Consider the following 14,109-nt stretch of genomic DNA (forward strand, 5'->3'; position numbering starts at 1 on the left):
CTCGGCATGTTAGCTTGCTAGGTAGCTTACAATAATGAAATACCAATCAGCTAAGTTATCATTGTTAATTCCTAACGAATACAGCTTGAGGGCATGAATAAAAATATATAGTCTCGTACTGTAACACATGAATGTCTGATACCATGTCTGACCCTCTGGACCGCTTTACTATGTGGTGTTTTTCCTCGTTGTGTAAATGAATAGAAAGTAGTGTTATGGATTAAAACGCAACCTTCAAATGATCAAATTTAAATTGATACTGTGGCGCGCATCATCCCGCCTCAGAGTGTCTGTGCACTTTCTACAGCTGAGGTGCTCAGGATTCAGTTTGAATATGTTGTGACAGAAAGCCAGTGGTTGAACATGTTTTATTTAGATCCACTCACAGCCAGACAGACACCAGGCAGTACAATGTGGGCTCCTTCATTTCTTTTCATCTGGCAAATCAGAGTCATCAGGTATTGATTTATAGTAAGCTTCTTGACATTTAGTTATGAAGAAGAGCCACATAGTAGGATCATCATACCTCTTCCCTTAGTCTGTTCATACTCCTGTTTTTTTTTTAGGCCCATTCCTCCTTATTCCTCACCCTCCCTCCCCTCCTCCTTCCTCAATCACACTCCCTCTCCATCTCTCCAGCTGTTTGGCACAGCCAGTCAGCAATGGCGACCCAGATAACTCCATTGTTCTGGGCTTACGCTACAAGTAACACACACACAGACAGCATGTCATGTGTGTCACAGCACTGTGCTTCTTTGACACTCATCCCACTCCTTTCTTGCCCCAATTTAGAAAGACTTATCCAGAGGAAACATGCCATATCTCTCCTCTTCACCAGTCATAGTTCTCCTCATCTTCAGCATTAGTGTTGTTATAAAGTTGATACCGACTTACAGCATTTTTGGCAGGAGACTGATAATACTAAAGAGTTTTAAAAATGAAAGCTGTAACGATTAGTGGATTAAGCAAAAATTTACTGCTTCCAGCTTCTTAAATGTGAATATTTTCTGGTTTCTTTAGTCTTCTATGATGGTAAACTGAATATCTTTTGGTTGTGGACTGTTGGATCAGGACAAAACAAGATATTTTTCACCATTTTCTGACAGTTTATAGACCAAAACGACTAATCGATTAATTGAGAAAATAATCAACAGCTCTAAATGAGGGAAATTAGTATTTTCTACTGGCTTTCTTTAGATGTACTTTAGTAAACCTCTCTTATAACATGTATGTTGGTAAGCTTGTGGAGGTGTATTATTATACAATAGGTGGACCACTTGGCCGCAATAGCTACCCTGCTCTTGTACTTCGTACAGTATGCACACCACACCACTGGAGTGTAGCAAAAATTCAGCATTCATCTCCATTCAGTTCAGTATAATGAACATCAGCGGGATTAGTCAACACTCTGCATGTTAATGCTGCGTCAAAACTTCTAGCTTCAAAATGTCAACCAAAAGACTCCATGAATGCGCACCACCATGCATTTTATAGCTTATCCTGTGGGTATTTTTAAAGGGTCAGAGAGTTCACTTAACCCATATAATCCTTCAAGTGAAAACATTTCAAAATACTTGGCACCCAAGCATTAAGACTTGTTCCAGTCTGACCCAGAGGGCCTCCTTAATGCCCAGTTCAAATTGAAATGTGTCCATTCTGATCCTCAAAGCTGTATTTTTTTTGTCATGTGAGTGTAAATGGTTGAGCTCCCTCAAGCTGTACAGTGCATTTGTAGACTGTTAACTCCCACCAATCTTAAATCTGTGCATTTCTCTCCAGAGCTGCAATGATTGATTGATTAGTAGAGTGGGAGAAAATGAATCACCAACTGTTTTTATAATCAATTAATTGTGTTAGTCATTCTTTAAGCAAAAAGGCCAAATGTTTGCTGGTTCCAGCTTCTCAAATGCAAAGATTTGTTGCTTTTGTGTGTTTTTAAATGATTGTAAATTGAATATTTTGGGGTTTTGAACTGTTGGTCGGACAAAACAAGACATTTGAAGACGTCACCTTGGGCTGTGGAGAATTATAACAGGCATTTTTCACAATTATCTATCAATTTATAGATGATGATTAATCAAGACATGTACTAATGCCAGTGCAGTGGGATTGTTTACACCTTGCTTGACATCTTATGACAGTCAACCTAGGGGAATCAGGGGAAACACTATATTTGTTTTCCTCATGTGATTTCCTGACTTAAAAACTGTATATATTTTATTGTATAATATTATTGCATAATGGATATGCTTTCTACACCCTATTTTGGAAGTTAATTAAAGTTAGTAATTATTGCGGTACAGTGTGAATGTGATCATGCAGCGCCACTACTTTATTCTTTTTGACAGTGGTTCTGAAAGTGGGGTCTGGGGACCCCCAGGGGTCCTTAAGGAGGTTCCAGGGGGTCCCCAGCAAAAAGGCAGATAATTATTTAATTAGACTATTTTGGTCATGGGTTTGATTCACGTTCTGTAATAAAACATCTAACATCTAGCAAAAAATCTCAATGGGGTCCCTGGGATAAAATCTTATCAAATGGGGGTCTGTGGTCTAATTTGTGTCAGTTTAGGGGTCCTTAACGTGAAACAGTTAAACCAGAAAACCACTGCTTCAAGGAAAGCCCCGTGCATTTGTCTGTGATGAAACACTGAAGTGTTTGTGCAAGATACAAATCGTCCAACCATCTAATCAGGGATGACATAACCATAACGCCCACTATAATATATTTATCTTTTTGTCATGTTGTCTTTAGTGTGACAGGAAACATGGGGTGAGAGACAGAGAAAGGGGGCTGTGGGTGTGATGTGACATGGCTCAAACCAGGAACACTGCAGTGACACAGTTTCATATGTGTCACGCCTCAAGTTCATGTTTTCTTGCATTACAGGCACATTTTTATCCAGTGACACAGTGCACTATTTTTGCTCTGTTGCTCAGCGACACGCGCAGGCCACTGGTTCTTTAGCTCACCGTGAAAATGGTCCCGAGCTTCCTCTGCATGTTGTAAAGGAGCAGAACCGTGTTTGACCCTCCCACACTCTTAACTGGTGAACCTCAGTCAGCTGGTGAACTATCTATCTTTACTTGTTCATCGTTTCCATAGATACCGCCCGGCACCTCACTCCCACTGGCTTACACAACGCGGTGTTACTGCCAGGCACACAAGTCCACACATATACTGAAGCGAACACACACACATTCCTTACTATCCCACTCCCTTTCTAACTTTGCCTCAGGTGCTGTTACAGATTAATGTTTATTTTATGAGCGAGTTCTTCTGGATATTGCTTTAAGAGTAGCATAATACTCTTAAACCGGTCCGATAAGTCTGATTGAGCCTCATGTTGACGTAATTACATATTTTTTAGTATAGAGTTAATTTATTTGTCTCGTCTTGCATATTTTTTTCTCCACATGATTGGTCAGGGAGTGTTATCTTACTGCTGTGAGATTTGATAGAGCTCTGAGGCTGTTAGCTGATGCATTAGTCTGCACAATAGGCTTTGTTCAGACTGCAGGGAAATCAGATTTGTTTCTCAAATCAGATCTTTAAGACAGACTGTCTGCACTGTTATTTGCAAGTGATCGGATTTGTGTGTCTAGACATCACCAACCTATCTGCATGGGTTGCTGTGGTAACGACGTAGGCGTCAGTAACAATGTACGCCGGTGACACGGCTTTCAGACAGTTTATTTCAGCGTCTGTCAACGGACGCTCATTGTCTGTGTTGTCATCCATATTGCTCGGCTAGTAGCAGCATCGATTCTGCTCAGCCGCTCTGATGCACTTCCGTCACTCTGTATTTGACGTCGTTGTTGTGTATCGCATTGCGAGTGATGCAAAAGACACTTTGAAATCCGATTTGAGCGAGCTGCCAGAGCGTCCGCACTGACACGCATCTGTAGAAATCTGATTGGAATCACATTTCAAACCATCTCCAAATGTGACTTGGCATTTCATGTGGGTTTTTTTTTGCTGTCCAGACTTTATGAAATCAATTTGGATACAATCTGGATATGCTAAAAAATGGATTTGGGCTGGCAGTCTGAACAAGGCCTTAGAGACCGCAGTGATACAGTATCACCTAACAAAACTCTGTATATGTATGGACCCGCCGATGGGCATGCTGTAATGTGTGTTGCATATTTCCCCTCCGTCATTACAGAAGTCGCAATAATTGACAGGTTTTTAATGTTGCTTTGATTTTCTAAACTCTAATCCTTTAGATAAATAAATTACCAAATGAACTCAGAATGTACTTTCTCTGTTTTATCTTTTTAGAACCCTTTACCAAGTCCCAGAGAACTCTTATCTAATCTCTAATCTCTCTAATCTTTGTTGTGTGCCAGTAAATAACCTTGCCTAGAAGCTTTGTCATTGCAGTGAAGAGAGACTTAAAGCAATCTTTGCTCAAGGACAGCCAAACAAAACAATACATACAGTAGAGTATAAAGACAAACTAGCTAAAATAATGTGTGAAAGTGTCTTCAAAACTACCCTCCTGAATCAGAAATGTGACTTTATTGCATAAGCAGTATTATTTCTCCAATGGGCTCAAGGGGGCACCATTGTAGAGCCAGTGTGCTGGCTTGATGATGAAAGGACAAAGGTGAAGGGCATCTGACTGTTACTGTGGTTACTACTACTACAAACAGCTGTATCAGCAGTGGTAGTGCTCATAGTCGTAGCAGTTGTATTATCACTACAACGTGTGATAGTATGTGAATATTTAAACTTGATGAATTTCATATGAGATGCTGCAAATAATTTCAATTTAGTTTCATTACCTACTTCTCCTATTCATTCAGCAATTCAAGAGAAGGAAAAAAGGAAATGACACTGCTGCTCTGGTACCTGCTAATGATGATGACACAGCTTTTAGATTGACTCTTTAGTCCAATGGTTCTCAAAGTGGGGTCCGGGGACCCCTAGGGGTCCTTGAGGGTGTTTTAGGGAGTCCCCAGCAAAAAGGAGAATAATTTATTTTCACTATTATTCCATTCATAAGTAACACAATGACAGAATGTATCAACATGTAAAAGCATAAATCTTATTAGATGGGGGACTCTGGGACAAATCTTATCAAATGGGGGTCCGTGATCAGTTTAGGGGTCCTTAGTGTGAAAAAGTTTGAGAACCACTGCTCTAGTCTCCTCAACAAGCCATGGCAAATAAGTGAAAGACAGAACTGCAAAGAGAAGTGAAAGTTAGTTTTACTTTCACTCTCAGAGGGCACATGTGCAGCACACTGAGTGCACTAGTCAGTCAATGCAATGCCAGAACAAACATGCAGTAAAAATAAATATATATATCAGTTACTGTGCTTGTTAAAAACTGTTTTAGGAATGCACCAATTTAATGGCCAAAAAACCCTCTAAATCATTGATTTATAATGTCAATAATAATATAATAAATGATTAATGGATGTTAAATAAAAGGTTGCTGTTTGCACATATACAAAGACGTTGCTATGTAGTACAAGCTTTAACTGACAAATATGTCCCACTAAGAATAGTCTTATTTTTATTGGTACTGGTGTTGTCAAGTACTTAAAATATAGTATGTACTTAATGTACTCTAAATAAATCTCAGGCTCCAACTGGGAACAAAAATGTTGGGGATACAAAACTGCGTTGTTTCTAACAAAGAGATTCTTGTGGTGAGGCGCACTGGTATTAATTTTACATTTCATCCCTGTCAACCCCTGAACTGCTTGTTTGAAGTGCATAAGCCAAAAGTAAACTTGTTTATGCCCTCAGTTCTCCTGTTAGACCGGGTTGCTGAGCATCCAGGGCAGTCTGGGCAAAACTGTGAACATGACAACATATTTGAGTGACAGGGGAAATAAAAGGTCTCCGAGGGTGCAATTGAAATGATTAGTAGAGGGATGAAGACATGGTGTAGTATGTTTAAAGGCACAGTTCGTGACCCAGACTTGAACCATAAGGTACCACCACCCAAATTCAAAACATAAGGTTTGAAACTCTTATCATTCTCGAATTGAAATTAAATTAAATTCATCGAGAATAGGATGAAGATAATGAAAGCAATGAAGTAGAAAAGATCACATGAGAAAATGAAGAAGCAAAGTAGATGTTAATGATAATTATAAGCACCAAAAAGTGATCTTGGCACATTCTTCCCTTGCTTCCTTTTAGCCATTTCTGCGTGGGAGGGGAAATAGTTTTATATTTCAGACAGTATGTGAGGCTCAACTTTTGTCAAGTCACTTTTCCCCCATTACCAGCTCCATATCCCCATCAGCAGGGACATGTTTCTGTTTGAGAGAGATAGAATAGTGACTGAAATCATAATTAAGATGTTGTTGCTTTTTACTCGGCATTTCAGACTAAAAACAGGCTATGACCCTGTGGTATGTGTGTGTGTTTGGATGTTTTTGGTTGTCCCAGCCAGCCAAATCATGTCTGTACAGTGGGCGGAAGGTGACGCTTAGCTCACAATTTATATTTAGGCTGATTTATGTGCAACATCTGCTACAAACTCATGAAAAAAATCTAATAAAAAGGGAATATTTATGATGATTAGTGTTGTATGTGGCATGATAATTGGCCTCCAGGGATTTTTGTATATTTAAATAATAAAAAAAAACTTTTATCTGGGGGGATTTATTTAGTTTTTTATAATGATTAAGATGTATATTTGAATCTGCTGCAGCTCACACAATGTTAAACCCATGTAAAAACAATCAAGTGAGTCATTTCCATCACATTGTTATAAAAACAGAGTACAAAGGGAAGAATAGATTGGATTATCTTGGGTGTATGAAGAGTGAGATTGACAGCTTTTGACTTGCTGAGTATAAACACAACTGACTAATCAGGTCAAGCAAACAAGAGCGACAAACCTGAGTGGCTTGTCAGAGAACCCCAGTGGAGTCCAATATCATCCGTCATTCACTGTGGAACCAAAGCCAGTCAAAATATCAGAGATTTTATATATTTTTAGCCAGAACATTGCAGACAGACACCAGATTCAAAAAAGGATAATAGAAAAAACATGCGGTTGAATAGATTTGTCACTGTCACTGACACCCTGCTTCTTTGTTTGCCAACACATTCCTGAAGATGATTGGTTAACACTGTGTTTTTTCTCTGATTGGTTGGCCAGAGTTGTCAGTTAATGAAAGGACAAAAACAATCTCCTGCTTGTGTGCGTGTGTGTGTGTGTGTGTGTGTGTGTGTGTAAGAGCGAGTGCGTCTGTCTTAATACTTGGCTGTTGTACTCCCCTAGGGGATGGCACGCCTCTGTAACTGACTTTGGCACCGTGCCTCCGTCTGCTTGTTTGCCACCTTTAACTATTTCCCTGCCGGATTTAAGTAAGCATCATCATTGTGTTTACAGCCGACTTTGCCCTTTGCCTGTCTGCATGGTTGCAGTAAAACGTGTTTTACCTGCAACCATGCAGTAAAACGTGGCAGATTGTTAAAAATGTCCCTTTTAACATCTTGCTGAAGTGAAGTGATCTGTCTAATTTTAGATAAAGGAAATCACATTTGAAGAAAGTGAAAATACCTGATATTCTTGCCAGATTTTTTATGATTGATCAAATCTTGTGGTGTACACATACAGCAGTTATGACAAATGTACAACCTAAACATCACAGCATACACATTTCCACGTGACTCATAATATTTAGTTCAAATGTGTGAACTAAATTCAAAGGAGGATATGAAAGTTCGGTTGTTTTCACACCTACACACATGAGCTCTCGGGTGAGGTGCTCAATGGAGCTGATGTCATGACAATAGTGGCGTAAACAACGAGAAGTCACCTCAGGGTAGGTGTCTCCTGAGATATAACTATCCTACCAAGAGGAAACATGCACCTTGAAGAATTTATACTGCTCTAGAGTCTGTCTTGTGTGTTCAGTACAGTTACAGTTCTGTGAAGCAATTGTTTGTTAAGCATTTGAAGTGTTGGGGGGGGGGTTGGGTATGTCTCTTATGTGAGTATTGAGAGGGAAGTTTGTCCTGATTTAAAGGACCACATGCAATTAGGGCTAGACCAAAACAGTATTTCCTGTAAGATTTGTTTTTTGTAGATAAGAGTCAGTGAGGTCATTTGAGGTCTAGATTAATTCTCCCTTTTCAGATCCAGGAAGTTTTTACCATCAGAGAATGGCTTTTACTCAGCTCTTTACAACATGACATTGTATATGGAAAGCAGTTCTGTACATGCAGTTTGCACAAGCTCAGTAAGACAGATGGGGTTTTTAAATGCTCTTGACTGCAATGCTCAGTGTTTTTACAGATAGTGCTGCCTAAAATGTATTTTTAAAATACATCTGTTCAAGTTTAACAGCTAACTTTCACAAAAAAAACATGTTCTGTCTGTCCCAGTGTTCAGGAGTCTTCCTGTTTGTGTTTGGCTTTGTTTCCCTCTTCTGTAAAGGGGTGTGTCCGCACTGAGTAATCCTACACCATTAACACATCGAGGTTACTGTAACTGGCTAAACAGCCTCGACCAGTGAGCGCAGGGACTCAAACTCTTACTCACACCCACATGCCATGTGTTGGCTGTCTGAATCGAGCAGATGCATGCCATTCTGCCGTGCTTTGCTTAAATGTGAGACGGAAAGGATGGAAGAAGAAGAAGGAAGCAGGTGTGTGTGAGAGAGAGGACGGGAGGAAGAAATAGTTTTGTTTTCATCGCCAAGTACTTCTTACTGACGGCTGGGGGGATAGTTGGGGGGAGGAAAAAAAAAAGAGAAAAAAGAAGACGGTGAGAGAGGGGATTAGAGAACCACCCAAACTTCCCAAACCACCCAATCAAGCTGCGTCTTTGGAATTGGATCCCTCCCTTGTTCACCACCTGAGAGCGGAGAAACACAGCTGTGCCTCAGAGACTCACAGGAGTGAGAAACACAGAGAGAAACAAAGAACAGGTGAGAGCAAAAACAGGACACAGAAAGAGAAGAGACTTGAACTTTTACAGAAAATAAAATCTCCTCTCAAACTAAATACAAAACAGAGATAGCTTTTTTTTTTTTTTAACCTTAAGCAAGAGAACGAGAAAGAGACTCGGGAGAAGAGAACCTGAACTCTCAGGAGAGCGGCGTATCTGGAACAACAAAGCAATGATCTCACTGCCTCTCTGGACTGGATAAACTTGACAAAGAGAAGAAAGCCAAGTGAGAAGACATTGGATACCAAAATGTGGACATAAAGGAGATGAAGAAAGTCAAAATAAGGATTTTAAGGACTGTCTGAACAGTCTGTTTAAATCTTTTTTTTGTCTTTCTACAACAAGACTTTTTTTATGAATGTTTTATTTGTTTTTTTCCTGCTGAATCTACTGTTGAACCATCATGTAGCGTCTCCTTGCTAGCTCTGAGGACGACCAGGCTTTGGCAATAGACTACTGGCAGTGGGTTAAACTCTTGCAGCTCTCGGAGCCGACAGCAGAGACATGTCTCTAGAAGATGTAAGAAGCACTGCCAGCTTTGGGGCTGAGAGTATTGCTTCAGACCATGCCGATGGCCACTCTCTCAACCAAAGTCAGGACCAGGATCTGGAGAACCAGAGCCAAGGCCAGGATAAGATTGTTCTGGAGCGTATTGCCTCTCTGTCGCTGGACATGTTTGATCCCAGCGACTTCACCGGGAGGTTTACTAAGATCCAGCCTAGATCCAGAAAGAGGACAAGGATCATCAGAGGTAGGTCTTTTGTTTGTGTTTTTAGGAGGTAATATTTGAGTGGACACAAAAGTAGACAAGGAGAAAATGATCAGCCTAGGAGTCAGTGACATGCAAAAATTTGGTTTTGTAGTAATCACGGTGTGTTTTGAAGTGAGTGGATAATGCAAATTTCATATGACCCGAGGGTTTACTCAGGCTGGACATGGTAGATCCAGCTGAAATAATGATGCTCAATTCCTCCACTGGAATGTGGGCTGGGTTGAATCCACCCTGGGATTTGAAAAAGTTTGAGATCTCTTACTACCTTTCTAGACCCCCTCCGTCTCTCCGTTTTTGCCACAACAAAGGTTGTCCTTTGCTGTGACTTGAGGACTTGACAGGTGTCTCTGCTGTAGCTTTGTAGACCCTGTGAAAAGTGAGACCCTCTGGGTCTTGAGAAAACAGCAACAGATTACTCCACTAATCCTTATTCTACAGAATGAGGAAAAAGACTATGTGGTTCTGGCCTCAAATATAAACACAGCGTTGTTTTTTTTGCCCAAACCACTTGCCCTTTCTCAGCTTACCTTAACTTCTGGGAATTTCATGTCCAAACACTTCCAGCTGTGGGAGAATGCCAAGACCTCAAGTAGTCAGTCAAAGTATAATAGAACTGGGCGTATGCTTTCAGAATATCCATCCACAACTGCAAAAACTTGCACAAATGCAGGGCCTGCCATCAATAATCTTAGCAAGAGCACCATAATGAAGGCTTGTATTTTTGTACAATTGACACACTTATTGTATCTTGAAAAAATCTGGCCTATCTGAGTCTGAACTTGTAACCTTTTAGTTGCGAGATGATCGTTTTATCTGTGAGACTCGCCCTCTGCCCTTGTCTACTCAGTTAAAGATCACAGTAATATCAATTGATCTCTCAACGGACCAATAGGTCCACTGACCTAAAAAGAGGCATAACCCAGCATTCCTAGGTTACCCACAGGGAATAAAGAGTTCAAGGCTGAATGTGTCTTCACAATAAACTCATGACACTGAAAGGATTATGTCAGGGAGACGTGTAAGGAAAACCCAGGAGTAATGAATTTCAAGATAACAGAATGTTAAAGGGTGAAAGGGAGTCATTTCGTACCTGACTATACATTTTTCAGTGGGATTTGGCTGAACTTCAAAAGAATAATTTGAGCTTACTTGCAGCGAAGACAGAAATGTGGGCGGACAGTGAAAAGGGGAAATTTGGAGTGAGGTAGTGCCTGTGAAACAAAAGTACCACCTGCACAAACATGTCTCTCAGGAAAATGACTTCACAATAAATGAGCTCATAAGTCATAAAGGTCAAATATTCAACACAAGAAATGCCACAAAATTGAACATCATGGGACTTTAATGCTGTCACCACGTGCACCACTGAGGCTTTGATGTTAGAGGGGACAGGTATGCCTGGCATGAAAACTACTGACACACACACACACACACATTCTTCACAACAGTTACCTATTTGATCAACCCAGCTGTGTCAAGGAGACACCACTGTGTGAATTGTAAACCCAAAACATCTCTCTGTGGTTGTGTGTGTGTGTGTGAGTATGTGTACGCATCTGCTGCGCTATGATGGACCACTTAACACCCACAAGCACATGTCGGCTGAATATTTGAGAAAGGCACATTAGTGGCGTGTGTTCAGTAGCGTTACTGTTTCATAGATATACTGTGATATATGTGGTTGAGTCAGTGGAGGTAATCAGAATAAAGTGTGTCACGTTAACCCTGGATCTGAATAAACTGGCCCATAATGAATGAAAGAGGTGCTTAAAAGATGAAGTCGCTCAGTCAGAGATGTTCTCCTAGGAAGAGATACCACTTTCTTGTACTGTTTGTCATGTTCTTCTTCTTCACTTTTGTGCCTGGTGCCTATGCTCTCAGAGGAAACAATCTGTTTACTCGCGGTTCGGCAGTTAGAACACCATCTGTGTTAAAGCTGCAATGAGATGATCACCAGAAAAAATAATCGCCAATTATTTTGATAACAGAAGAATCAGTTTTAGTAATTTTAAAGAAAAAAAAGTTAACATTCTCTGGTTCCAGCCTCTCAAATGAATATCACATAATACAAATAAGTACTTTTATAATAAATATAATATAATAATAAATATGAATATTTTTAGTACTCTTTGATAGTAAACAGAACATCTTTGGATTGTTGACTGTTGGCTGGGACAAAAAAAGACATTTGAAGACGTCCCCTTGAGCTTTGGGAAACAGCGATCGACAATTTTCACCATTTTGTGACATTTTATAGACCATTGATGAATGGGGAAAATAATTGACAGATTAATTGATAATGAAAATAATCATTAGTTGCAGGCATAATCTGCATAAAAGCTCTGAGAAAACTGTTGCTTCAGTACTAAAACTCCACATTAAATCAGTAAGGATGCTAAGTGCTTGACGTCGGGCCATTAAAAAAAAAAAAGATTTCTTTTTGACTGCCTGCTGTGGAGCAGGACTCTTCTGTTGTTTTATTTCAGTAATCATGTAGAGCTGCAATGATTACTCCATTAATCGATTAGACAATTGACAGAAAATTAATCGCCATATATTTTGATAATCGAGTAATCGTTTTGAGACAATTTTTAAGAAAAAATGTCCAAATTCTCTGGTGCCAGCCTCTTAAATGTGTATATTTTCTGGTTTCTTTAGTCCTTTATAATTTTAAACTGAATATCTTTGGGTTGTGGACTGTTAGACGTTAGACTTTTGGTTGCATCTTGGTAAACAGTGATTGACATTTTTCACAATTTTCTGACATTTTATAGACCAAACAGCTAATCAATGAATCGAGAAAATAATCAACATAATTAATTGATAATGAAAATAACTGATAACGAGTGGTTGTATATTCTGATAAAACTGTTGCTTCAGTACATAACTAAGGATGCTTAACGCTTGTTACCAGGTTTTTGACTATTTGAATTTTGAATTGTCAATTTGATTGATAACGTTTGTAAAGAAAGAAAATAACCCGTATCTAGAGAGGCCAGTTCAGTTCCCTGCCCTCAGTATGCATGTGTGTGTGTGTCCATCTGTGCGTGTGCTTCGGTGAATACATTTTGATCTATGAAACTGCTGAGTATGACTTCAAAATTAAGACTATACACGCCTTTAATTTAAGATGACATGGAATTCAATGGAATTTATATGTTGTGCATTTGTGTGTGTGTGTGTGTGTATGTATACATGTATGTGCTGTGCGTGTGGAGGAGTCACGTTCCAACAGCTGGCATGCCCAGGCCCCTGCCCAGAATGTGTGGAATCCTGGGAACTCCGCAAGTGCATGTTTATTTTCATGATTTTTATTTGTAAGCTGAATAAATGTGCGTCGCTCGGCGGCAAATATTTCCCTGTTGTCATTGTGGGTCGTGAATTTGACTAGATTTTCATATCTCGGACATGAGCTGCACTCCAACAAACACTTTGCACTTGCACATTTCTCTGTCCAACCCAACAGCTGCTCCCTCTTCATAGAGAGAATGTTGCGTTTACATCTAGAGAAGCTGAAGACCATTTGCCAAAGAGACAAACTACATCTTAATTTGCCATTTCATCTCGCACGAAATGGCATTTTGCTCACACATAACAACTCAAACCTTCTCTTATAATCCTCACTTTCTATTGAGGATAAAGAGTGACTGTCACAGAGATGAGGTTGCAGTGGGGTTGAGATAACAAACAAAAAAATGTAGTCAAATATAATTTTGAGTTGGAATTCAGGTACTTGGTACACCAGAAAGTAGAGATACTACACAGAAAACATACACAGAAGTTTGGACATTTTGAAAACTATACATACTTGGTTTACTTTTTTGGCCTTGATTGTCTTGATTCAGTAAACCCCAGCCATCAGGAGTGCTAAGCAGGTTAACACCAAGGCTGACATTGTTATTCTCAGATACTGTTTGGCCCAGGACTTTAATAGAGTAAGCAGAAGTTGCAGACAGGAATAGGCCTGCAGTGGTCCTCTGCTATATTTCTCCTCCTTTGAGATTAGACTGTAATTGACTGTTAATGTGAACCAGGCCATCCTGTGCTCTGTAGCTCTCCTGTGAGCTGTAGCTTTGCATGATACTGTATCGCCTCCTCCCCGCAACCCTTCTCTCACCCTCATTTCCTCTCCCCCTCCCTCACCCGTTCACATGTCCTGTGGCACTTCCGCAGTTCATCCAGGGAATTACATGATGACCCTAATTATCCACTTGTACTTCCACTCTTCACTCACCCAACCATAGCGTCGTCGCCAAGATGACCAGAAAGGCAATTGTGAGAACAGCCAATATGTGAGTGTTTACAGTGGAGGGCAGAAAATTTGTTTTCTCTCAATGTGTCTAATTGTCAGAAAATAAAGTTCAAGCTCTCTAAAAGAATTTACCATCAGCCGCAAGCAAAGTGCTGGTGA

General features: G+C 40.0%; 1 protein-coding gene across 4 annotated transcripts in view; it reads left to right on the top strand.

Moving 5' to 3' along the window:
* Window positions 1–8,989: 8,989 nt before the first annotated feature.
* Window positions 8,990–14,109, top strand: part of fryb (furry homolog b (Drosophila)) — a 51,542-nt gene continuing 46,422 nt past the window's right edge. For all 4 annotated transcript variants that reach the window (XM_042430177.1, XM_042430178.1, XM_042430179.1 and 1 more), the window contains exon 1: window positions 8,990–9,677. In XM_042430177.1, the coding sequence (XP_042286111.1) occupies window positions 9,431–9,677 (247 nt within the window). In that variant the 5' untranslated portion in view covers window positions 8,990–9,430. The remainder of the gene's footprint in view (window positions 9,678–14,109) is intronic.

The sequence above is a fragment of the Thunnus maccoyii genome, chromosome 13, assembly GCF_910596095.1.
Source record: "Thunnus maccoyii chromosome 13, fThuMac1.1, whole genome shotgun sequence".
Lineage (NCBI taxonomy): Eukaryota > Metazoa > Chordata > Actinopteri > Scombriformes > Scombridae > Thunnus > Thunnus maccoyii.